Source organism: Salarias fasciatus, chromosome 9, assembly GCF_902148845.1.
Source record: "Salarias fasciatus chromosome 9, fSalaFa1.1, whole genome shotgun sequence".
NCBI lineage: Eukaryota > Metazoa > Chordata > Actinopteri > Blenniiformes > Blenniidae > Salarias > Salarias fasciatus.
The window spans coordinates 23,706,733-23,732,228 of record NC_043753.1 but is presented as its reverse complement, the minus strand read 5'-3'; the positions used below and the strand labels follow the sequence as shown (position 1 = coordinate 23,732,228).

At 46.3% G+C, this 25,496-nt stretch overlaps 1 protein-coding gene across 1 annotated transcript in view; it reads left to right on the top strand.

Annotated features, from left to right (window-relative positions):
- The first annotated feature begins 257 nt into the window (after positions 1-257).
- Positions 258-25,496, top strand: part of adarb2 (adenosine deaminase RNA specific B2 (inactive)) — a 177,442-nt gene continuing 152,203 nt past the window's right edge. The window contains exons 1-2 of the mRNA XM_030099726.1: positions 258-266; positions 13,867-14,098. Of these exons, the coding sequence (XP_029955586.1) occupies positions 13,996-14,098 (103 nt within the window). The 5' untranslated portion in view covers positions 258-266; positions 13,867-13,995. The remainder of the gene's footprint in view (positions 267-13,866; positions 14,099-25,496) is intronic.

Sequence of the window (25,496 nt, the reverse complement as noted above, 5' to 3'; positions counted from 1 at the left end):
TCGTCGTGACGGCAGGGGAGAAGTCATTAAGACACGAGGTTTCTTAGAAGTGAAGCTTCGTTTATGTCGGCATACGCAGAAAAACAGATAGCAGAGCTTCAACCGGTGTAAATGTCAGCGCCTGTGTACGTCAATGCCTTGGAATGAGGATTTGACATTCAGTCCACCAGAGGGATCGACTGAGAACGAAGAAGAAGAGAAACAAGTCAGTCATCGCAGTGAAGGTCAAAGGTCACGCTAATGATGATATGGAGGAAGAGCTGAAGGTGGAGGTGGTCTGTCAGGATGTTAAACTGTTTCTCCAACAGTCGTGAGTCTTGCTTACATCTGATTGGAATCCAGGAAGTGTGCTACCAAGATGTACTTCCTGGTTTAATGTGACGTGTGGCTCGAGGCCGACTCAGGGTCAGCGCTGGCTCCCTAACCGAGAACATCAGAGCGTCATAATGTCTCCTCCGTGGACCGGATCCAGGTAAGTTTGCAGGATGACACATTTAAAGTTTTCCCGACGGCGCGGCGAGGCTGCGACGCCCCTGCAAACACGACTCGCAACAAACGGCAACAACACGTCGTCCCGATTTGTTACCAGAAAATTAATTTGAAGTTTAGTCGAGCAAGGTGTGTGGACCCAGCCGTGTGAGAAAGTCTCGGTTGCAAAACAGAGATCAAATTTACTTTTCTTCTATTCATTTTCTCCTTCCCTTTCTCCTTCCCTGTCTTTCACTGATAAGCCCCCGTCGCCACGCAGCACAATGGCTCCATTGTAGCAAACCACAGAGCTGATAATGTTACGTGACATTAAGGGCAATGATGTTAGTTCCTATTCAGAGAGACATTCTGATTGGAATGTAGACTCACAAAGAGCGCCATAATATTCAATGCTCTCAGAAATTAAGGAATCCAATATTAAACACAATCGGCATTGATTCGGAGTGTTTTATTAGCCGCAGATCGGGAGATGTGACGTTTCCAGACGGGGCAAAGTGAAGAAGAACTAATGTGCCAATATTGTCATGCAGAAAGACTTTAATGACGGTCTCTTTGCAGTGCAACATTTCAAATCAATATGTGAAGGTGGGGGCTTTTGAAACCCACCCGGGCCAATCTCTGCACGGCAGCAGAAGCACTGCCAATTCCCGATGTCATTGAACTCCTCTGAAGCAACAACTCAATTGTTTTCCGCTCTTTTTATGTGTAATAATATTCATATTCAGCCTGAACGCTGACCCGCGGAAAAAAGGGGCCATTTCCGAGCTGTCAGTGCAACGTCTTTATCTTCACTCTCCAAATGTTGGGGTCAGCCGAGACCCGGCGCTCAGCAGACAATTCTCCCGAAGACCTAATGTGATTAATGGGTGTCGCTTAAGAGGCGGAGGGCGAGGTTGAAGAGGAAGAGGAGAGCGAGGAAAAAGAGTCATTCCAAAGAAGTGTTGGAGGAAAGGTACTGTGCAGCAGTTCATCAGCAGGAATCCCCCCCCCCCCCCTCCTCCTCCCAGCTGGGGCGACATGCTGTATAATGAAATGTCCAATGTCACTTTGAAAGTTTGAATCCGGAGGAGGAATGCAGCCTTGCAGCGAGGCGTGGGCAGTCCGCAGTGTCGGGAACAAGGCGCAGAACGTCGAGGCATGGTTACCTCCGATTCCTCACATTGCTCGCCTCCGTCACATGAATTCCTCCGGCGCCGCGTCCATGTTGCACCAGTGGGAAGGACATTTCCTACAAAGCCTGGAACTCCGGCTCCGGCTTCTTCATCTTTTTCCATGGAGTCGGACATTCTTCTGTAAATGTGATCCGAATATTCAAAAAGCAGTCCGGTATTAAACCTTTATTTCTATGTTTCTACACAGGGTTCATCACTTTTCTTCATGCTCACTTCATTTTTAAGCAGAAATATATAAAATGACCGGTTGAGATGGCGCCGGCTGGATTACTGCCAAATGCAGATGAGTTCAGCTGCTGTCAGAGAAATGAAATAATTACAGTCAAATCCAGTATAGGAACCAGGAAATGGGAAAGTTCTGACCGCAAGACAAGAAAATACACTTTACATTTTTTTACATCTTGACTATGTCTGTTTCGAGTTTCATGTTTGTGTTGTGTAACTGCTTAATTTAAATTTATTTGTTGCAGTTTTAATGTGTATTTTTTGGCTTTTTATGTTGTGGCTTTTACATTTTGTATTTTTTCGTAGAATTGCACAGAAATTTGCATTTGTGTTGTCACTTTTACCTTCTTGTGCAACTTTCTTGTGCTTTTTTTTATTGTTATTGTGATTGCATTGTTGCTTTTTGCATTCGTGCTGCAACTTTTGCATTTGTTTTTGAATTTGTGCTTTGAGGTAACCTTTCTGATCAACCATTAAACACAAATGTATGTTTTGTAAATCCAATCTGAGTACAAACTTTGGAGCATTACTGAATGCATTGCTTTTTTTCTTCATGCAAACACTTTGAAATAGTCACTCTAACTGAGCTCGAGCGTCAACATGAGTGTGTTAAATCTCCTGTGGATGTGTTGTGCTAAACAGAAAAGTACATTTAATATTAGGAAGTCTTTGAAGTGAAGGTATTGAACACAGTGCAATAAATCCACATGCATGCCCATGAAAATTCATGGGAAACATTGCAAAACACAATGGAAGTGATGTTAACCGACCCATTATTCATGTTTCGAGCTGAACTGCTTGATCCGGTTTTTTGTGCAGGGACAAAGGAAGCAATAACACTGCAATCGTCCATCTAGGAAGTTCCGCTTTTAGCTCAACAAACCAACAACTTTCCAGCGTGATGGAGTCACTAAACGCTCATCTAACACATTACAGGGTCTCTGCATCCTTCCACATGCTCATCTCACACACACACACACACACACACACACACTCTCACACACACACACACAAGGTGACGCGGGTTGTAGCCGCAAAGTGCCGGTTTGGATTAGAGTGTGAGGAGCGAGACCGGCTGTGGAGGGGAGATGAAGGTGTGCGTGAGTCTCCCCGTCACCCGCCTTGTGAGGAGGCTGAGCACCTGATAAGACCACAGCCACCTAATCCTCCCACCTCAACCCACCACCCAAAAAAAAAAAAAAAAAAAAAACAGAAAAGCTTAAAGTCAATACTCTCCCAGAGACTGATGAGGGAAGGCCTCCAAGGCTCCCGGCTCCAGAGCGTTCCCGGGCTGGGAGGGTTGATAAGCCGGCCGACTCGCCCTCCTCAAATTCCTGTTATTTCCATCGAGCACAGACAGCTCCATTGTTGGATTTGACACATGTAAAATATGTTTTTATTCTTCGTAATTTGTCATTTCGGCTGGGATTTGCGCTCAGGCTGTTAGAAGTTGACAAGTTGCGACACGTGGAAGGCGACGACGCTGCAGCACCAACCTGAAACGGTCCCGATTCAGACGTAACACACCGCCGGACGTCACGCCGATAGAATTGTAGATAGGCTGGATCTCAACGTGGGCCGAGGGTTTCTGCATCACCGGCTGTAAACTTCACACAGGCTGCAGCTTCCTTTTTTCCCCAGAGATGTCTCGGGGCAAAAGCGCCACTGTTTCCCTGGAAAGTAACTCTTCATTACTGCGTTTTTAGAAGACAGGAACACATTTACAGTATGAGCATGACGACGATCCCACTGATCACCAGCAGGCTTATTTTCAGTCCAAACACCTCAATATACGGTGGTAAGAAATGGAAACGCTTCCCAGTCCTCTGTTTTAAGGCGCCGTATGTGTGGATTGACCAAAATCACAAAGTTTTCACCGACAACATTTAAAGTGAAAATGGAGAATTCCAGCATTTTCGCCGTCCTTCCGATCCGATGCTCCTCCTGCGGCGTGCCAGCCTGTAGCGGCACCAGAAAGAGAGAAGCAAAGTGAATAGGCTCCGCTCCACCGTCTCCAGTCAAACTTCATTACATGTGGTCTACTTTGCATACTTTATTGTGACGGGTACATGCTCTCCGACACGTTCCAACAAAAAGCTGTGATTTCCTTTTCCCAGTCTCACTTTCTTTTCTTTCTTTTTTTTTTTTTCTTTAACAGGTCTTTGTCAATTGTACTGAGTAAAATGTGATTTCTTGTGGGAAGTCGCTCTTTCTTCATGCAGAGGACTGAAATGATGATGTGAGTGTTAATGAGAGTCGATCCAGAAATATTCCTGCTGCCAGACGAGCTTTTATATTGAACAAGAGCGTCTGGCCTCAGGGTTATAAATAACTATCTTGACCAAATATATCTATTTAATTTGAAATGGCTCTAATATGATAATAACAATAACAATAATAATAATAATAATAATAATAATAATAATAATAATAATAATAATAATAATCTGTAATCACAGATTCTATAACAACCAAAAACACAGGAATGAAGCTAATTCTGAAGGAGCTGATGAGAAGTTTACATGGTGCAGTATACTTTACTGAATGAGAACCATGAGGTGATGTTTGGTGCTCAACTCAGATATAATAACATCTTAATAAGTTAATAGCCTGAATTTAGGAAGAGTGATTTAACAGGCTTCTATTGTATTTTACTGCACAAACCTTCTAATTCTTTGATATATTTATTGCAGTTTTTGTGCTCTCTTTAAATTAAAAATTTCAACCTTATATATTTATAAATGGACATGACCATGGACGGGGCTTACAGTTTCATTATTTTTATGACAGATTTGCCTTTTTTGTTCAAGGTCTTTTCATTGCTTTTTCAGATTAAACAGTATACACACAACGTATATACACATTTAGTATGCAAAAATACAATATCGGAATGACCCAGTCTGTACAAGACACTCGGAACTGGTTACCATGTGGAGTGGCAGATCTTTTCTTGTTTTTTTTTTTTTTTTGTTTGTTTGTTTTTTTTCAAAATCTTTTTATTAAGAACAAACAATCAACATAACACCAGTACTGGATATTAAATACACACATTTTCATATATTAGAAACATTAAAAGCCTCCCCCCCCCAACAACACCTTCAATTGGAAAGCACTGACAAACCGCTGAAATAGGAAATAAATGGGTGCCATGCCATTTGTCAAAAAATATTTCTGTATACCCTCTAACATGTCCTTCAGCCAGATCATGCCTCTTTGATTGGGGGAAACTGACAACAAGCATTGCCAAGGGTGTTGGGGCTGTACAGAGGGAAAATTAGGAAACTACTAGAAAATGAAGTTTTAAATTTGAAAATAGCCAAACAAATGGGATAAAAAGAGAGGCTGTAAGTGAAGGACAAATAATCAAAACTTGCAAAAACACCATCTACATATAAATTGTCTGGCTGCTTTATGCCCTTGTCATGCCATCCCCAAAATGCAGAATCTAACCAAGATGGAGGAAATAAGGGCAGATCTCTCTGAGGCAAGATGTTTCAGGAGATCTCTCATCGATAACTGGGCTGCTGGAACGTGTTTCTCCTTTCACGTCATTAAATTAAGCTGTTTTGCCGACAGACTTGAGAAGGCAGTGGTCTGTTCTGCCTGGCGGCTGAGCCGAGCGCCATGCGACTCCAACGACTGCAGAGGCAGCGGAAGCTTCTTGAGGTATCTTCACAGTGTCTGAAAGGAATCTAAATATTGATTGCCAATAACTATTCAGGCCTGCGCATGACCAGAACATGAGTGACTGGGTGGCTGGTGCTTGTTACATCGATCACATGTGGGATCTGTGTTTTGCCAGATTTTAGCCAGTTGTCCTTTCAAGCAGCTAGTAAATGTTCCCAAGTGACCCCTTTGAACTGAGGTCAGTTTTTAAGATGGAATCCAAAAGAGAGCCAGCGAAGGAAAGTCACAAAGACTGGATGTTAGAAAGTTGTGGAAGAACTGAGAACCTGAAGAACTGAGAGCAATGACAAACATTTTTCTTCTTCTTTTTTTTTTTTTTTTTTTTTTTTTAAATCAGTCCTGTCCATCATGGTGGCAGCAGAATGGAAGTCTAGCTGCTGTTATGTGTCCAACACATTTGCTCTGTATTTACAAGGCTCTGTAAAGGAAAGCTCTAAAGGAGCCTCTGCTGGATGGATGGATGGAGAGAAGGCTTCAGCTGGAGGAGATGGAGGTCAGCAGATCCAGGGGTGAAGCAGGAGCTGCTGCACCGTGGACCTCTCCTCCAGGAGGATTCCCAAACGCTTCACCCTCAGCTGGTTGGAGAGGAGCAGGGTGGTCTCACACTCCGAGTCTCTGTGGAGCAGCTCCAACAGGACCGTCCCCAGCTGCCACACTGTGGGGGGTCCTGCTGAGTCTCTGCCCCGACTGAGGCACTCTGGAGGGCAGTGAGTGACGGCTCCTGAGGAAAACACAAGAAGGACCTGGTGAAGAACTGTTCTCCAGCTTCATGTCCCGGTGGAAGACGTGGACGTGGAGGAGCTCCAGCTCAGCTGCTTGATGATCATGGGGGAAGACAACAGTTTACATCCTGGAAATCTGCTCTCACTGCTGGATCAGGACTCTTTAAACACTGTAAAGAAACTTTCCATGTCCTCTAGACTGTCTGGTTCTGGAGACTGTGGCTGAACCAGACGGCTGAACAGCATGTTGAGTGACTGAAGAGTTCCTCCGGTCACCGACTGAGCCTGCTCCTCCTGCAGCAAGCCTCCGGGGGCCTCCAGGTCGTGGAGCAGATCCTGACAGGGGACGGGTCTCTCCATGACCAGGGTCTGCTCCTGGTCCTGGTCCAGGTCGTAGAAGTCCAGAAGGCCCACGGACGCCGACTCCCCCTCCGGTCCGGCTCGTCCTCTGGAGAGGACCGACATGACCGCCGCTTCTGCAGAGACCTCGTCCCCGTTCAGGTCCTGAGAGCCAGAGAGAGGGGCAAGAACCACAGAGAGAGGGGCAAGAACCACAGAGAGAGGGGCAATAACCACAGAGAGAGGGGCAAGAACCACAGAGAGAGGGGCAAGAGCCACAGAGAGAGGGGCAAGAACCACAGAGAGAGGGGCAACAACCACAGAGAGAGGGGCAAGAACCACAGAGAGAGGGGCAATAACCACAGAGAGAGGGGCAATAACCACAGAGAGAGGGGCAAGAACCACAGAGAGAGGGGCAATAGCTACAGAGAGAGGGGCAAGAACCACAGAGAGAGGGGCAATAGCTACAGAGAGAGGGGCAATAACCACAGAGAGAGGGGCAAGAGCCACAGAGAGAGGGGCAAGAACCACAGAGAGAGGGGCAAGAACCACAGAGAGAGGGGCAAGAGCCACAGAGAGAGGGGCAAGAGCCACAGAGAGAGGGGCAAGAGCCACAGAGAGAGAGGTAATAACCACAGATTTCCAGATCAACACAACTTAATTCTTCTTTCTGAACATACTTGATGGAAACCTGTAAAACACAAATAAAGCTTCAGTTATTTTTTTTTCACTTTTCAGACTTTTCTCGATTGAACGTCTGAAGCTACATGTGGATTTTCAGACAGCAGCCGATTTCTCTCCTCAAAGGAAAAGAAGCTACAGACATGACTGACAACTGACACATGAATGTCACCAGTGACCTCTTGATAAATGTGGACACATTTTTAAGATACTGCAAATAAAACTGGTTAGAAAAGTAACTTTTTAGCTACTTTTCAGTCTTTCTGTTCATCCATAGACTAGTGGGAGGAAGACGCCCAGTGAAATATCAGTTTATGGGAACTGATTTATTGATTGAGTGAAACTGATCAGCTACTGACTGATCACTGCTGAAAGTGGTGAAGTTACACAGCTGTAGCCTTGATAACAACTTTTGAACAACACAAATCTGAGTTCTGGTCCTGATAACTTGAGGTTTCCTGCTGTCAACATGTGAACCACCTCTAAACACTCAGTTCCTCCTGCTGGGAGTTTCTACACTTGATTTGCAGCATTTAGGGACAAAGATCTGCTCTGTGAAGACCACAGAAGACTCGGCCATAGCCTCCTTCTCCCAGTTGGTGGCGCTGCAGGTATCTGGCCTGGAAAACGGCCCTTTGGTCCCCCGCCGGTTCTTTTTAGGCCTCTTTCTAACGGGACCTTCTTCCACGGCCTTCCTGCAGCCGTCTGAACATTCAGTGGTGCTGCTGCTTCCTGCAGGCGAGAAAAACACCAAATATCAGCATCGGTTGAGATGATCAAACACTGTGGCCCCAAAACTACTTCACCAGCAAACCAGGACAGGTGATCACACTTATTCCACCTCGTATTCACTCCAGCAGTTCCTCTGCCTGCGTGATGTGATGAGGATGCCTCCTGGCAGTGCGAACCTGCTCTGCACGGGTTCTCTTTAAGGAGCCACCAGCTTTCTGAAGGACCGGCACCAGGTCCCTGTTCCCCTCCAAAACAGGTTTGGGTGACTCTGAAACTCTGAGTCTTTTCTTAGATGTCTCCTCGCAGTGGATCTTTCATTTCATGGGGAAGGTTCGTGACCATACCGTGCCGCTCTCTATCGCTAACTGAATGTTATCGGTGAAAGAGAACAGCACCAGTGTGAGAAAAACAAGTATGGAGAAACTTAAAACTAACACAAAGGTCTAGAAAAGTCTCACAAACACACATCAAATAAAACCCCACCACTAAATGCATATGGAGGCAAGTACCACCAAACAACCACTGTGAAACTAAAAACTGTCAAATGGAGAAACAATTTACTCAATATGGCATGAAATGACTTCAAAGGAACATTGGAGGGAAACACAGAACAGAACAAACAAAATGGAAAAAAAAATAGTGTCAGAGTCAACCAGGTCTGCTGGTACTAAATGAAACCGACCATCAAACGACAGAAATGACTATAAAGAGACAAAAACACAGTAAAATGACAGTAACTCTTCACAAAGTTTAGAAAAAAAACAAGAAGAAATGAACATGGAATGATAGAAACAGACCAGAAACGACACGTAGAACCAAATACCGACAACAAAATAGAAACAGTAAAAAACAGGGACAGAAACGATACATTTCTGAACAAACAAGACATCAAACACAGGAATCTAGAAATGTGACATTTTGTCTGAGTTGTGTTTCCTGATGTGACACGTGGACAAAATTTTTGGTACCGTTTGTTTAATGAAAGACAAATTCACAGTGGACAGAGAAATAACTTGAACGTGACAAAAATAATAACAAAAAATTCTATGAAATGTAACTAATGAAAGTCAGACGTTGCTTTTCAACCATGCTTCAACAGAATTATTCTAGAAAATAAACTGAAGAAACGGGTCTGGACAAAAATGATGTGACCAGAGGGACATGTCAGTCCAAAGGTGTGTCCACTAATGAGCATCACAGGTGTCTGCAGTCCTGTAATCAGTCAGTGGCTCATATAGAGGGCGACAGGGAGACAGGAAGTGGACCACACTCACCAGGGACCAGAGGAAGCAAAGGAAAGAGTCGTCTCAGGAGATTAGAAAGAACATTATAGACCAGCATGTTGAAGGTGACGGCTATAAGACCGTCTCCAGCAGTTTGGTGTTCCTGTGGCTACAGCTGCTCATATTATTCAGAAATTTAAGATCCATGGGGCTGTAGCCAGCCTTCCTGGACAGGAGGAAAGAATTCTATAGAAGCATGGTTGAAAAGCAATGTCTGACTTTCACTGGTTTAATTTTATAGAATTTTTATGTATTACTACTTTTGTCAGATTCAAGGTATTTCTCAGACAGCTGTGATTTTTTTTTTTCTTTCATTAAACGAAGGGTACCAACAGTTTTGTCTGTGTGTACACAGTGGAGGGAAAAAGCTTCCAGTCGCACTTAAAATTTCACAGAATCTCAAATATCATCATAAATCATGGCTGCATTAGGCAGACACAAAGAAATACAATTGTTTTTGTTGTTGTTTAGAAGAAGATCTAACAAATAATTTCAGTTTCATTATATCAGTTCTCAACATTGTTGATATCGAAGTCAACAAATGACAATTTGTTCAAAATTGAACAGAAAATAAATCCAGCATCACATCATCAGATAACATTTGGCTGTCCTTCCTCCAGCAGGCAGCAGCGCTCTGGGGTCTGCACCTGCTGGAGTTCCAGCTGGACCTGGCCTTCTGTCTGCTCTCACTTTAGCAGGAGGAAGACGAGGCTGGAGCTTGACTCGCCTGACCACAGAACCTTCTTCCATTTCCTGGCTGTCCACTTCATGTGTGCCTGGACCCGGCGAGGCTGGGTTCACCTGCCTCTCATTGGTCAGGGACTTTTTTCCAGCCTTGTCGGACCTTTAAGCCTTGATCTAACAGCTGGTCTGTACAGTGCGGATGGAACGGTGGACGTCAGTTTGGCCGCTGCTGCTGGAGCTCCGGTGGTTCGTCCTGCAGTTCAGGTCGCTGATGCAGATCAGTTGTTTATATGCGACATGAGCTGGAGCTCCAACTGATTCATTACTTGCCGCCTCCAGCAGGCCTCTCTCTCCTTCCATCCAGCCAACGAAAAGTAAAGCGTCACTATCAAGCGTGCGCATGCTCCTACTTCCCGTAGTGTGCTTGAAGCTTATTTTGTTGAGTATACTTGAGTATATACTACAGTATTGAGCATTTACTTGTAGTGTACTAGAAATTATACTTCTCTGGACAAATGTGGAGCTTTTGAAGTTTTTAAAAGAAAGGTTTGTTTCCACCCATCCTTTTGAAAATCATTTGTTTCCACAAAAACAGCAGAAACACTGAAAACAGAGTGCACACATGCTGCAGAGAACAAAAGCCTCTAAACATTCGCAGCGGGAGAACACGGTGTTCTCTGGAGACGCTCGGAGTTACTTTCACTGACTCCGACAACACAAACGGAACAAAAGTTTTCCCGTTTCCCTCAAAAACATTGTCGCGTAAACGAGGCCTGACTCGTTTTGTTTCCATCAAACCAGGAAGGGAATCCAACCAGACTTCCTGTGTCCCAGTATTTCACTGTTAACTGCTGATATGGAGACAATCAATACCGTTGAAGCCAAAACTATCAGAGAAACTTCATAAGTGATGTAAAAAGGGATTTGTGTTGAGAGAATTTTCAATTTTCCTTAAAGTTTCAAACGCTGTCATTACAGTGAAACGAACGGTACATTTTTATTAGGATTAATATTGACTAGTTTGACAGAGCTTTCAGCTGGAAGCCCGATTGTAACTAATCATGTTGTTTGGTTGGTGGTGTTTTTTTGTGTTATAGTAAGATTATATTTTAACCCTCTTTCACCTCCCGCTGGAAGAAAAAAACCCCTCTGCTCTCCTCAGGAATCAGCCGATATACCGTCATATACAGGCTCATATATGTATGAAAATCAGAAGTGCAGAAAATGAGTGAGCGCCGCTCTGATTGGCCTCCTTATCTGAGATTGCAGGTGTCTGATTTGATGATGAAGTTGAAAAAAGAGGGGCATCGTTGCCACGTGTTTGCTGTAATCACAATTTAAATAAAAGTCTTTAATCCACAGATACGACAGCAGACTAATGGCAGGAGTGTGGCTAAATGAGGGGAGGGAGTAAACAGAAACAACACGCCTGGATTTCTGACGAGGCCTGATTTAACCGGCTCAGGCTTCCTGGAGCAACACATCACATTTAAACGTCCCGTTCTCTTTTTCATCAACATTTACCCAGGACTCTCCTCAAAACACGTCCTTTATAGTCTTAAGGACATAATGATGAATCAGTCACATGTCCCCTTCAGTTCTGTCATTTTAGACTTATCTTGACTTTAGAGCTGTACAGTTATCAACAAATTAATATTAACATAATAATGATTGATCTAATACAATTTTAACAGGGGAGGCTTTTTTTCTGAGAAAATGCTCATTTTTGAGAGAGAATCATGATTAAAGCAAATTACTGGAATGTTAAAGTATTATTTACTTTGTCAAAACACATCATTTTAACTTCAGTGAAATACAGACCAATTAAAAACACTAACGAAAGCGAGACATCACGCTGCAGTATAGCTTCAAGCTATAGCTATAATAAAGAAGACGTTTCATATTGAAACGAGACGAGACGAGTTCACTTTTAACGTCTAATTAATAGCAGGTGTTATTATTCATTCACAGCGTGAAAAACATTATTAAAGGTATAAATATTATTTAAAACATTTCAACTGGACAACAAAGCAGTTTTAATAAATTATATTTTTTAAAGCTAAAAGATTTTACTCTTTGTGTGTATATGAGCCTAATATGAACAATGAAGTAACCAGTGACCTACTCTGTGTGTGTGTGTGTGTGTGTGTGTGTGTGTGTTGCACAGATAACAGCAAACAGAAGGCGGGGTAACAGGTTAGAGGCAAGTGACACACACACACACACACACACACACACCCACACACACACACACACACACACACACACACACACACACACACACACACACACACACACACACACACACCTTCATTACTGCCCCAGATAGTGGCATTGGCAACTTGTCACTCCTATTGATTTCTCTTAAACTGCAATTTACATGGATATTTGTGGGCGTCCTGAGGGCAGGCCGCGGCCGCGGCGCCCCTCCCTCCCTCCACGCCCCCCCCCCAGCCGCCGCTCCTTCCCCCGAGGCCGGGAGGAAATGTTTCCACCCAACAAGACGGCCTCAAAGTGACTTTTCAATCCAGCATCAGCAAATGTGTTCGGCTGAGTTTCTGAATCACTTTTTTAATCATGAAATCTAAAATGTCAGGGTGTGGAGGAGGGAAGGGGACCGGTCTGGAGCCACATTCATTTATTTAGCTATACTTTTGTTTCCAAAAGAAGAAAGGTTGTATTAATTTTTGCGCCTAAACACGCAAACCCATCTTCCTCCTCCTCCTCCTCCTCCTCCTCCTCCTCGTCTCACCACCCCTGACCTTCCTGCTCCTGCGGATGCCGGGGGAATAAAACAATAACCTGCAGCTCAGGAAAAACCCTCCAATGCTTCCAGAAAACCTCAATGCAGCGTTTCCACACAAATATGTCAAAATGTCACAATCTTCAAACTGCAGAAAGTTTTCGTGTGTGTGTGTATGTGTGTGTGTGTTTTCCCTGAAGGTCATTTACAGAATTCAAACTGGATTACATAGAACTTTTTCAAGACTTATTTTGGGGAACTGAACCGATTAAGAGTGGAAGAAGCTAATTGTGAGCTGTGCTAATTGAACATTAGGCGTCTTACAGTCCTTTGTCGGGGAGATGTGTTTCAGATCACTAATCCGCAGAGAAAATCCAAAACCGCAAGGAGAGGATGGAGAGAAGCGGGGGTTCGTGGTGTTTCTCTCCTCCCTCCGTGTCACAGATACTTCTTCTCCTTGTTTTAAAGCGAGGATGTGGAAGGAGTCTCTCTGCTGAAGTGCCCTTGAGCAGTGTGTCTTCGGCAAAGGAGGTGACCTCTGACCTCCCTGCAGAGGGCAGGAAAGAACAAGATCCCCCTGCAGTGGAGGGAGGGGTGAGACGGAGGGGGTGAGATGAGGGGTGAGGTGGAGTGAGACGGAGGGGGTGAGATGAGGGGTGAGGTGGAGTGAGACGGAGGGGGTGAGATGAGGGGTGAGGTGGAGTGAGACGGAGGGGGTGAGATGAGGGGTGAGGTGGAGTGAGACGGAGGGGGTGAGATGAGGGGTGTGAGCTGTTGATGTCACTCCTCCCAGACAAACCAGGACCGGAGCCTAATTAGAAAGCTCGGCAGCAAATAGATAGGCGTCCTGCATGATTGAATCCAAAGTGGCTGATGCCAAAATTTCTGCAGAGGCGCAGCAAGAAGAAGGGAAAGAGAGAGAGAGAGAGGGAGAGAGAGAGGGAGGGAGGGAGAGAGAGAGAGAGAGAGAGAGAGAGAGAGAAAGAGAAGCGGGCGGAGGAGGAGACGCGGGCGCAGGTTTCGCCGCCGCTGAGCTGCCACGCTGCGCAAAGCTGGAGCGGAGCTGGACTTTGTGAGCCGCTACCGGAGAGAGGCAGAGGCACCGACAGGGGGGACAATACCGTCCGAGTGTGCGTCAAAGCCGAGGACGCGAGCGGAGGAGACAAGTACAAAAGGACAGAGTCGAGGTGTCCAAGTTGCCGCGCCGCGCCGCCTCGCGCCGCGCCGCGCTGCGCTCGATGGCTTCGCTACTTGGGAACAGCAGCCGCGCGTCCGCGGCTCCGGGCGGCCAGGTCAAATGCAAGCTGAAGCGGCGGCGGAGGAGGCGCTCCAAGAGAAAAGGTACAACTTTTTTTCCTTTGTCCTCCTGTGGCTCTCTTTGTTTTCCCGCCACCTCCTTCCAGAGGTCGCGCGCACCTTGCCGGAGCGCCGGAGCGCACGGCGGCCGCCCGCTGCTCCGCTGCTCCGGCCGCCGCGCGCCGCGCGCCTTCGAACCCGGACCGCCCGGATCGTCTCCGCGTTGGAGGGAAACGGGAGGAAAACCCGGACGGAAATATGACGCATCGTCGACCCTCCTGTAAAGTTTAGTTGCGTCTGCGTTTATTCTCTCCTGCCGGATCGAGCGTCCCGCTGTCCGCCTCACAGCCGCTCTCACCAAGAATTACCTCCTCTGTCAACTTCTCCTCAAATATCCCTCCTTTCAATTTAAGCTCTACCACATATGCAATGATTTAACAAAAAAATTAAAAAAAAGAAAAACCTCGATAAACACACAGCACAGGCATCCTGAAGTCATTAATTCTCCACAGCTGCTTTATTTTTCTCTCATGAAAACATTTGTGCCTCATTAGACTTGAACTCTGCACAGGCTCAAGTTTGAGAAACACGCTGAGGCCTGCGACAGAGAGCAGAAGAAGCAGAGAAATGCCAACATTACTCATCTCCTAAGAACAGACATTTCATTTTCTGCTATTATTATTATTATTATTATTATTAATCATTTTTATTTATCCCAGGCAGGCTTTAATTCCTCTTTCAGCCAGGACTCTGAGCAGTCCCTAATGAAGAAGTGAGTGTACTAACAATTGGAGACATACTGTAAAAACAGTCAATTATGCCAGTAATGAAAAGAGAGAAGCGTGTTGATTCGCTCAGTGGAAGAGGAGTGTGGCTGTGGCCGGGCTGCGACGGGTCCTGGCGGGAAACCACAGACCCCTGCTTCACTTCCTACAGCATCTCACTGACGCTCACACCTTTTTCATGCAACACACTCTATATATCCAGCCTCCATTTAGAGGGAAAATACTCCCTGATGAAACATTTCCATCTCACCCCCTCTCGCCTTTTTCTCCGGTTCTAAAATGCTCCCAGCTGGCTGCACAGCCTTAAAACTAATCTGTGATTGCTGAGTAATTTTACCCCAACTTATTTTCACTTCACAGAGGAGAAGAGGGAGGGAAAAAAAATAAAGATGCAGAAAACCAGCAAAATGACATTTTCAGAGGCTGAAGAAAGAAGTTATTCGGATATGTCAGTGAACGCTTTGATTCTTAAAAGCTTAACTACAGAAATCCTCACAGTTATTCCCCTTCTTTATTCTTTTGTTTTAATTAACACTAATTCACCCAAAAGAGAATCATCAAACGTCTGCTATTTGTACAGGCCACAAATGCCCCATCTTTAAAAAAAAATAAAATAAAAATAATCCACATTTTCCTCCTGAAAGCTGCGGAGATCTAAATAAAAGAAGGAGGACGTGTTGATTTTCATTTATTTATATGTACAACAGATGATAACGGGACTTGCTGGTGTTGTTTATGCTTGGAGATACTGACGTGCCACCCCGCTGCATTGTGGAATATGGATGAACGCTCGGAGCGTGTTGACGTATCCCGCCGCCGCTGAATGCATAACGAGCTTTTCATAAACACTTTGCACTTGTCATCAAACTACAAACAGACAACTGCACCTCATTTCCATAACCTCTTGATTTTTAATAGCCCAAGTAATTGAGACAAGGGAGACAATACATAAAATATAGTGCTGAGGCAAATGTATTTACATAATGGAAACGACAGAATTGGTTCCACAACATTAAGCATTGCATATGAGTATCACACGAACGCCGGCACATTAGCTGTCGGGCCCTCCGCGCCGCGTTTTCCGAGCGGCTAATTTATCAGCGCCGCTGATTCACTCTGATAACACGGGACATTAGGGGCCGGTTCAGGGGCCCGTCTGCAAATGGACTGTGTCTGAGGGACGAGCTGCAGGAGCGCCGGCGCTCATGACCGGGACGGCATGCTTCATTTTAAAGCAGAATTCAGGGGAAAAAAAAGTGCAGCTGTTGTTGTTGTTTTTTTTTTTTGTTTGTTTGTCTTCATCATCCTTCAACTCAAATGTCAACTGATTATTATCTTGAGATTTCCGCACAATTATTTTCACAGGCCTTTAAAAAAAAAAAGACAAATCACAGAGGGATTATTGCATGGCATTTGGGGCTTAATCCCTTGAAAAGGCGGCAGATTATTTGTCGATGGACGCGCTAAAACCTGTGTGTGTGTTCAAAAGGTTGTAAGCAGATTCCCTTCCCCGACACTTTTATTAATTTCTCAGGCACCAAACTCCGTCTTTAAATTTCTCTTGCTTTTGATCAGAAGCAGAAAAACAAAATAGAGGATGAAGGCAGACGAGGATTTATCAGACGCCGGCCCGTTCCTCGAAATCTCACACACACACACACACACACACACACACACACACAGAGAAGCACACATACACACACACACACCTTCCTCAGTCGGCCGGCTCTCCAGTCTTTTCTCCACACACACACACACCCGTCATCGCTCCACCGAGGGTTCAGCAGCCGTCGAGTCCCTGAAGGCACCACGAAGACCGAGTCCGTCAGTCATGACCTGTTAAACTCTGACATAAGCTCCTTCTTCTTCTTCTTCTTCATTTTTTTTTTAACCTCACAAGACAAAAAATAAGGAGTGCAGAGATTTATAGAGCGGCGTTATTTTTTTTACGGCCGCTCTTATCACCCGGCGCTCTCCCCGCAGTCTATCAGCGAATCATCAGCAGCGCCCGGGGCCAAACGTGCAAAACCGGGGAACATAATTTATGTCCCAATTACTGTTCACGCTGCCGTTCGTGGTCGTGGAGGAGGAGGAGGAGGAGGAGGAGGAGGAGGAGGAAGACGGGGGCTTTCTCACCCGAGGCGCGGACCGAGCGGTCAGGACCGGCGCCGGTGGAGCCGTCCTCTCGTTCCTCGAAGCTCTCGGCCCGAGCAGGAAGCTGTGCGTCTCCCTCCTCCATCAGCCGGGAGGTCAGAGGTCGGCGGGGGGGGGGGTTCACAGATCAGAAACCCACATGCACGACCAGGAAATCAGCTGTTAATGGGACACTGTTCAAATCCAGTGTGTTTTAATCCAAAAGTGACTCTCGAGTTAAAACTAGCATCGTTTACTCACAATATTCCGGATCTGCCATCCTGAACTGGCTCCTCGTCGTCGCCGCTCTACCTCGCCATCTGTTCCCGCAGTTTGTCTCTGATTTAGTGCAGATCTGTGCAAACTTTTTAATTGTGCTCTGAGACAACGAAGCAGCAACAAGCAGGGGTTGTCAGATTTCACCACCCCCCCTTTTTTTTGTGTGTTGGTTTGTTCTTAAAGTAAAACAACGTCGCAGTTTTAAAATTTGAAGTGACAGTTTGGGGCATCATGAAGCCACCGGCAGCAACACACAGCCACTGTCTCACAAAGGCCGGAAATCAAACCCAAGTACCTCCATTCACAGCGTTTCAGAGGTCGCTTCATTTGCACACGTCATCTGTATTAATGACGAATACGAATCAGGAAAAGAAATGAAGTCCGATTGTACAGAAGTTGTAATGAAGGAGAAATATGAGGCGCGTGTGAGAGCATTAAGCAGGACCGTGCCGCTTTCACTCACTCACTCTTTCACTGTCAGGATTATTTCCGATTCATTTAGCAGTGTCGGGGCCTCGGAGAACACGGTGACGGCACCGTGCACGTCCCGTGTTCCTGCACCGTGCACGTACCGTGTTCCTGCACCGTGCACGTCCCGTGTTCCTGCACCGTGCACGTCCCGTGTTCCTGCACCGTGCACGTCCCGTGTTCCTGCACCGTGCACGTCCCGTGTTCCTGCACCATCCATTCATAAAGACGCAGGGCTGGAAATGCAGACGCCACCATGAATGCAGGTTCATCCATTACTGCAGCCGGCCTCTATGCCGAACGGTCCAATGTCACCATTTCTGTGTGTGTGTGTGTGTGTGTGTGTGTGTGTGTGTTGGGAGGGTGGAACCAGATGTATTTCACAGATGTAACGCCGCAGCTTGAGCCCCGAAACCCTCCCGCCACATATGTTTGTGTTTGCGCTGATAACCGCATTAGGAGCTGCGACGGAAACACCGCTGGCATTTATGAGGTTAATGAAGGTCAGCGCCGGCGGAAGACGGAGCGGCGCTCTCCTCCCGTGTGCGCACACGGCAGCGGCGGCCCCGCCAATTCGCAGCCACTTCCTGATTAAGGAGCCGCGGCGGCGGAGGAGTCGCCGGCTGCAGGACACGGCGTCCTCTAACTGACTGAGCGTTTAGCAGAGGGGGGAGAAGGGAGGGGAGGAAAAGAGAGGTTATTACCACTGACTGTGGTCTCTCGAGGACAGCTGATAAAATGACCAAGGAAAAGGAATAGCACAACTTTAGCACATTAGCATAATTAGTAATTATCTCGTAATAGTCCCTCTTGGCTTTTTGGAGCTGGGCTGTGAGAAATTGTGCTTAAAGTTCAGGCGCAGAAAACAAATTTCATGCCAAAATGTCTTACACACACACACACACACACACACACACACACACACACGTGGACACACGCCCGTACACACACATCAGGTCGTGCAGAAAATGAATCACAAGAATCAAAAGCACAGATGCAGATTTAAAAAATTCAGAAGGTGACACTTAAGTTAATTAGTCTGTTGTTTGATGACTCCCACAGTTGGAGAGATAAGGGTATTAGTCACATTGCAAAATCACTTGTTGCACCGGTTGCCGTGGCGACGGCAACACACAAGTTTAATTGAGTTAGTCATGTGTTACAGTGTGGCCACAACAGCTTTCAAAACAGTGACTACTGTACGGGCTGTGTGTGTGTGTGTGTGTGTGTGTGTCATCATGGCTTCCCCTCAGAGTGTGTGTGTGTGTGTGTGTCCGCTGCCAGACCAGAAGCTTTGCCTCGGCGTCACTTCCAGCAGACGGTCAGTGAACGCACCGCGGCAGAACGCTGCAGGACTCCTGCTCCGCTGGTCGGTTTCCGTTTCCGCCGTTTGAGAAGCAGCTCGCCGTGGCGTTTCTCCGCGGAGCGACGCGGCAGCTGTTTCCGTTCCTCCGACCCAGTCGGTCGACGCCGTCAGGACAGGCCAACGGACGACTTCCTGTCGGACCAGGAGTCAAAGAGAAGCTGCGTTATTCACTTTCAAATGTGACAAGGGAAAATCTTACATATTTAAATCTAATTTACTTATTTGTCCTATTAACCCTTTATCGGCTAAATGCCTTTTATTGGTATTTTTCACATTTCTTCTGCTTCTTTTAGTTTTAGTATTAGAGAAATGTGACAATTCCTCATTGAATATTAACAGAAGCGCATCCGTTATATTAAACATGACATTCCCCCAGTCAGTCCAATTAATTCATGCATTTAAAGGCTAAAGTGTACATTTATTTAAAAAGTGTTCATATTATTGCCTGGTCTGATGCTCCTCAGTGGGCATATCGAGTCTTTTCTTTCTGGTTTATTAATAATAATATAATATTAGAATGTTGCTCAAAGTATTTTTTCAGCAATTTTCCTCAACTTCTGAGTGATTTTGTTGAGGAATGTAAAAGCAGAATGTTGACAGGCTACTTTAAGGACGAGTTCTTTTATTTACCTGCGTGTTTTGTCTCTTGTGGATTATAGTATTTTCCTCTAACATGATGGAGACTGGAAAAGGTGCTTCCACGAGCCTGTGTATGATGGAATGAGTGAGTTGCTGGTTGTATTCCGCTGCATGTGGCCGCACCGTGAGCATGGACCTGGTCTGCTTCCCGTCCTGCTGTGAAGGTCCGGGCTCCATGTCTGAGCTGTCTACATCAGGTCCTAGAGATTTATGAATATTCAAGAGTTTATAAGAACAAATTAATTCATGTTTTTTCATTCTATAGGTATTTCTACTTGTTTTGACAGCAACAGGTTTATTTCTGCGGATGCTGCTGTTTTTACTTATTTCATTAGATTGTGACGATATACTTCAAAAACTGAAGAAATGTGTGTATTTGTCCATCTTTGCAGCCACTTTGCAGAGTAGATTTGAACCCCAGACCTTGAACCATAAAATGTTCCAGTCATAAGTCTGTTTCTTTGTCACCAATTCACAACTTCTGGATTGCTGTTCACTTAATTTCAGTTAAAATAGAGGCTGTTTTTGCTCTTCCTGTGTTGAACTCCGATGATCGGAGGCCGTGCATGTGGACCCGCCTCAGTCACACTGAGCCAGGAGGGCAGGAGGACGACGCCCGCCAGGAACCGACGGAGGATCCGTTTCAGTGTGAAAACGTCGAAACAGCCCTCTGGATCATGTTGCTCATGCCTCCATGCAGCCTCACAGCCAAAACGCAGCGCGAGAAACTGAAGTGAAGCCTTATTTTTCATTCCTCTACTTGTCTTATCTGGATTTTGGCAGCTGCCTTTAGTTCAAAAAAAGATTTTCCTAAGAAAACTGAAGCGTAACATACAAAGAAAATTACGATCTACCAGCGTTTCTCCTCATCCACAGTTCAAATTATACTCTTGATTTACTGCAAATGTGAAGTGAAGCGTCCCGGTCTTGCATCATGACAGGCGGCGTGACGGCGAGAGAAGGCGAGCCGTCCGGCGTCGGCTTTATCTGCGTATCCCACTAAACCCACTCACTTAAATCCCAGTGAGTCAGCCGCCAAACAAACACACAGCACTTCACGGGGCGGCCCCACGTCTCTCTTTTCTTATCAATACCGCCACGTCCAATGTGAAGGAAGTCCTGGCGGCGGCGTGGCGGCGCCCCGCGCATCACGGTGGCAAAACATTTCCCCAGTTTATGATCCTAATTAGCTGTAACTGTGCCGCCGTCCCTGAGTCATCACGCCTGGAGACAGGCCAGGTCGTTTCACACTTTCTCCAGCCCTCTTTCTGCCTCTTCTTTTTCAAACGCCAGCCCCCCCCCCCCCCCCCCCCCCTCCTCCGCCGTCATTTCAGCAGCACACACTCTGGTGTTGTTGTCCTCCGGCTCGCCTGTGTGTATTCGCGGCACGCTAGCTGCTGCTGTGAAAGTGGGGGAGTGTGTGAGGATGGGACCGCCGAGCGGGGGCGTTCTGAACGGTCGACTCTCTGGGGCTCCGGCCTGGGCGCCGGTGTCGCGGCGGCGTTCGCCGACGCGCCGCGCTGACACGGCAAAGTTAGCAGCGATACCCCGCCTCATGTGGAATAATGAAATTGGATGAAGCGGCTTAACCGCCGGCCGGCCCTCCTCCCGCCATCAGACCGGGCGCCTTATTTGAGATAACGTTAATGAAGGGGACTTTAGCCAAGAATAGACACGTCTTCCTGCTGGAGGGGGGAGGGTGGGGCGGGGCGGGGCGCGGACAGCACTCATTTCCATGAATAAGATGGAGCGCTGCGGCGCGGGCCCCTCCGGGGGCCTCTCTCCGGAGGTCGCAGAGGACCCCGCACCTCCACCAGCCCAAAGGAACTCGCCTCGACCTTGACGGCGGTTCTCAGAAGTGGGGCCGAGGCGGACACTCCATCACCGTAATCGCCGCCGTCCGTCTTCCGTAGGTCATTAATATGAATCCGAGCAGGACGGGGAGATGAACTTGGTGCTCAGTCAGCAGCGGATCCGCTTTCTTAAAGAAGTTCGCTTTAACCCCTTATCCACCAACCTCTAACTTCTTCAGGTCTTAACATCGTTAAATGCATGAGATTCATCAAGAACATAAATAATAAATAGTTGAGACTGGTTCTGCTGTTTTGACTTGAAGCTTTCCAACAGATTTTAATTATAAATGACATGTATTTGTATATTCAGACTTTTAAAATAACAATCTGATTGTCCATATATTAGCATTGGAACCTTATTGGCTGAAAGGAAACCATCTTCAGATCAATTTAAAGTATTTCAAGCTAATAAAACCAAAGTCAGTCAAATGTAGGATTTGTTCAGGGTTGAAACTGAAGACAGAGGCCAGTAAAATGTTAAAAAGTTGAGCAGCACGTTTTTTAAAAATGATATGCAACACGTTTTGTCCTTTCGGATGTGTTTAATTGTCTGTGATGGACTGAGATAAGTGATCATCGTTATGCGTCGTGGTACATTATTTCCAGCGGAGGCTGGTGGTGAATTTCTCAGGTGGGGCGTTTCATCATTCTTTAATTTCAGCCAATATTCTGAGCGTTAACTTAAATTCAGTTTGTTTTCTATATAGAGTTTATATCATATATCACCATTTTGAGACCAGATATGGAGATATGAGTTTGGGCCATTCCGCTCGGCCCTATCTTTATGTAAATACCCCCGAGGGCTGGTTATTCATAGTCCAGGTAAACAGACCTTCCATCCAGTGCATGTCGGGGCTCTGTGGCTGATGGGACGGCTTAATGGCAGATTAGAGCACTGATAAAGACACGTGCACGGCTTCCTGGTTACTACGTTATTCCGCTCACACGCCGGCGTTAAATAACAGTTTTCTCCCTTCATCTTCCCCCTACAGTAAATCCCACTCATCCATCGATTCGTGCGTCCTTTAGGGGCTCCTCCCAGCGCGGACCGACGGGCTTATCGTGCAAATCCTTTAAAAGGTATTTAAGAAGAAAAAAAAAACCTTCGCCTGCATTAACGGCGTCTGATGTTGCGCGTATCGCGGCGGAGTCGGCCGGCGACGGTCGGAGTCGGGAGTTTCATATACCTCGGGGCCGATGGCAGCGATAGGCCGAGTTTCTTAACAGTCGCCCGGCGTGCTGTTTATTTTCCCTCCACGCTGCCCTGATTTTGATTTGTACAGCTTGAAGTGGTGGAGCGTAATAGATGTGTTTGCATTTGCCCGAAAAAAGCGAGAGTCCCAATCACTCATCCATTACCTCTGATAGCTCAGAGTGTATTTGGCGGCGGACAGATAAGGCCTGAGTATACATCCACTCAGATTCAGCTGGATTGTTTGTACACACATGGCGCTTTGGCACGGGTCTGCATGGACGGGCTTTGGCATGATGGCGGGTTTCACCCCTCCTCCTCCTCCTCCTCCTCCTCCTCCTCCTCCTCCTCCTCCTCCCTGACAGTGGCGCTTTGGGGCCGGAGCTGTCGGTGAAGGGTGAAGGGTGTGCGGGACCCGAGGCGGCGTGGAGGACAGAGGGGGAAGGGGGGGGAGGGAGGATGTCTCGGGGTTGAAAGAGTCCCTGCCATCCCGGCACAGATGGACCTACAAACCCGGCTCTCCGTATTTAGACACCAGGTGCAGCGCGTAGCGGGAAAACTATTCTGGCCTTCAGGAATCAGCTGCTTGAACAGTTTTGCTGAAAAGCTGAAGGTGTCTGCTGGAGGCGCAGCGACGTGAAGGAGTCTGCTTCCACAGGAAACCTGAAGCTTTGCATTCAGACATTATTCACAGTTATTTACTCACAGTTTGATTTCTTCAGCCAGTGACTTCTTCTCTGGGAGGAATGTTCACGGATGGAGGGTAACGCTGCCACCGAGTGGCTGGAAGTGGAAGTTATTTCATATATACATGGTAGTGTTGGAGAAGTATTTCTAATTCCTCTCCTCAGGCAGCGTACCTGTTTGGACGGCGTTCTCCCGCCGCCATCAGAAACGTCATGTGGTGTCGGACGACGTCTGCTGTGATCAGCTGGTGTTTCTGAGGCGTGGCCGACCTCTCAGGCCCCCTGCTGTGTGTCAGGATGCTCCAGGCGCAGGCTGCCTCGTCCTCACTCCCTAACCTCCGCCTCCTCCTGGTCCCCGGCCATAGTGTGTGTTTGTCCTTTCGTTTAGCCGTCACCTTCTCACGCTGGTTTTGTTGCATGATAAACATGTTTTTTGATTTTTATCATTGCCTCTGTTTTCTGGTCGGATTTTTTTTTTCCTCTGGGTGGAAAAGTAGTTTAGAATGTTTGAGGAAGATGAGTTGGCTGTCATAATTGTACTAAAATACTTCCTGTATTTATAGAACTACTCCTCTGTCAGTGTTGGATCTTAAATGTTTTAATTTTTATATTTGAAAAAACTAAAGCTTTCCTAACTGCTTATATTTTTAAATTTGTTGTAAGTATTGAGGATTGTTGACTCAATCAGTTCTTGCTTGTTTTTCTGGACAGAAGAACATGCAAACTCCTCACAGAAAGCCCAGATTCCAACAGATGTTTTCCCACTGTGAGGTGAGAGGCCAACCACTGCACCACTGTGGCCCAAAGCGCGCAAAGTTTTCAGAATAGTGTGAAAATCATATTTAATGCTGTTTGGACAAAACTCTCAGTTTAAGCCAAACTGTGTGGATGGACAGTATTCCTGTTCACTTTCACTCCCAGCAGGATAAATATGGAATTATTAAGAGTGCGAGAATGTCAGAGAGGCGAAATAGAGAAACTTCTGACTAGATATTATAATATTCTTACCTTTTTTAGTCAGTTGGAAACGTCTCTAACATTCCCCAGCAGTGGAGATATTCTGTTAAATTTAACGTCAGGTCCAGTTTCTCCATCAAAACACATGAAAAGTCAGATGATGAGGATTTCAGAACTGAACAGAAGAAGAGAGTGAGAAGGATGAAGAAGATGAAGTTTTCCTGTTCTGGAGTGCGTGCTGCACGTCTCTGGCAGTGAGTTAAACGTGTCATTAACTTCAAATTAGAGTTGTGGTTTTTCCAGACGACGCTTATTTTTCTTCCACGTCCAGAAACAATAATAGAAATCAAACCGGTGGCGTGTGGAGCCGGCGGCTGGCTTCAGACCGGGCCGCGGCCTGTCGGGTTGCAGCGGGAAGAAAAGGACTGGGTTTAATGATAATGGCTCCGACGGCAGCGGCGATAATCCTCCTGCTTTTTGCTGCCGACTGCAGAGAGACGCTTTGTTCTCCTATTGAATGGACCATCAGTTGGATCGGGTGAGAAGTGGAGAGAGGAGGTTCCTGCAGAAGAAACTCAATCATGCAAAGGGAGAACATGCAAACTCTACAGCGAAAGGCCCAGACAAATTTTCAAAGAACAACAACAACGTTCAAAACTATGAAAAACAACGAAGAAACCTTGAAATGTTCAAAAATGAACAGAAACATTAAAATTCCTTCTTTGTTCGCAGGCCCGCAGCTGAATTCTTTGTTCTTTTAGGGTGAAAAGGAAGAAGAGCTTTCCAGAAATAAATCTTACAGGTTATAAAAGCATGAATCAAAGTCTCGGCACCGGCCCGACAGACAAACCGACGTAATTTATTGATGCTCTTTAAATGATAAAACATCTTTTATGGCGCATCAGCGACATGTGGCTCAGAGCTGAGTCTGTCAAATCTCTCACTGAGGCTTTATTTTTATTTGTTTACAAGACGTCGGCGGGAGAATGAAGCTCAGATCCGAGTTCTCCCTTCAGCCGGTGTCTCCTGTCAGATTGTCTCCAGGACTGGCTTGTCGATGCAGGCTTCCTAATGACGGGCTCATT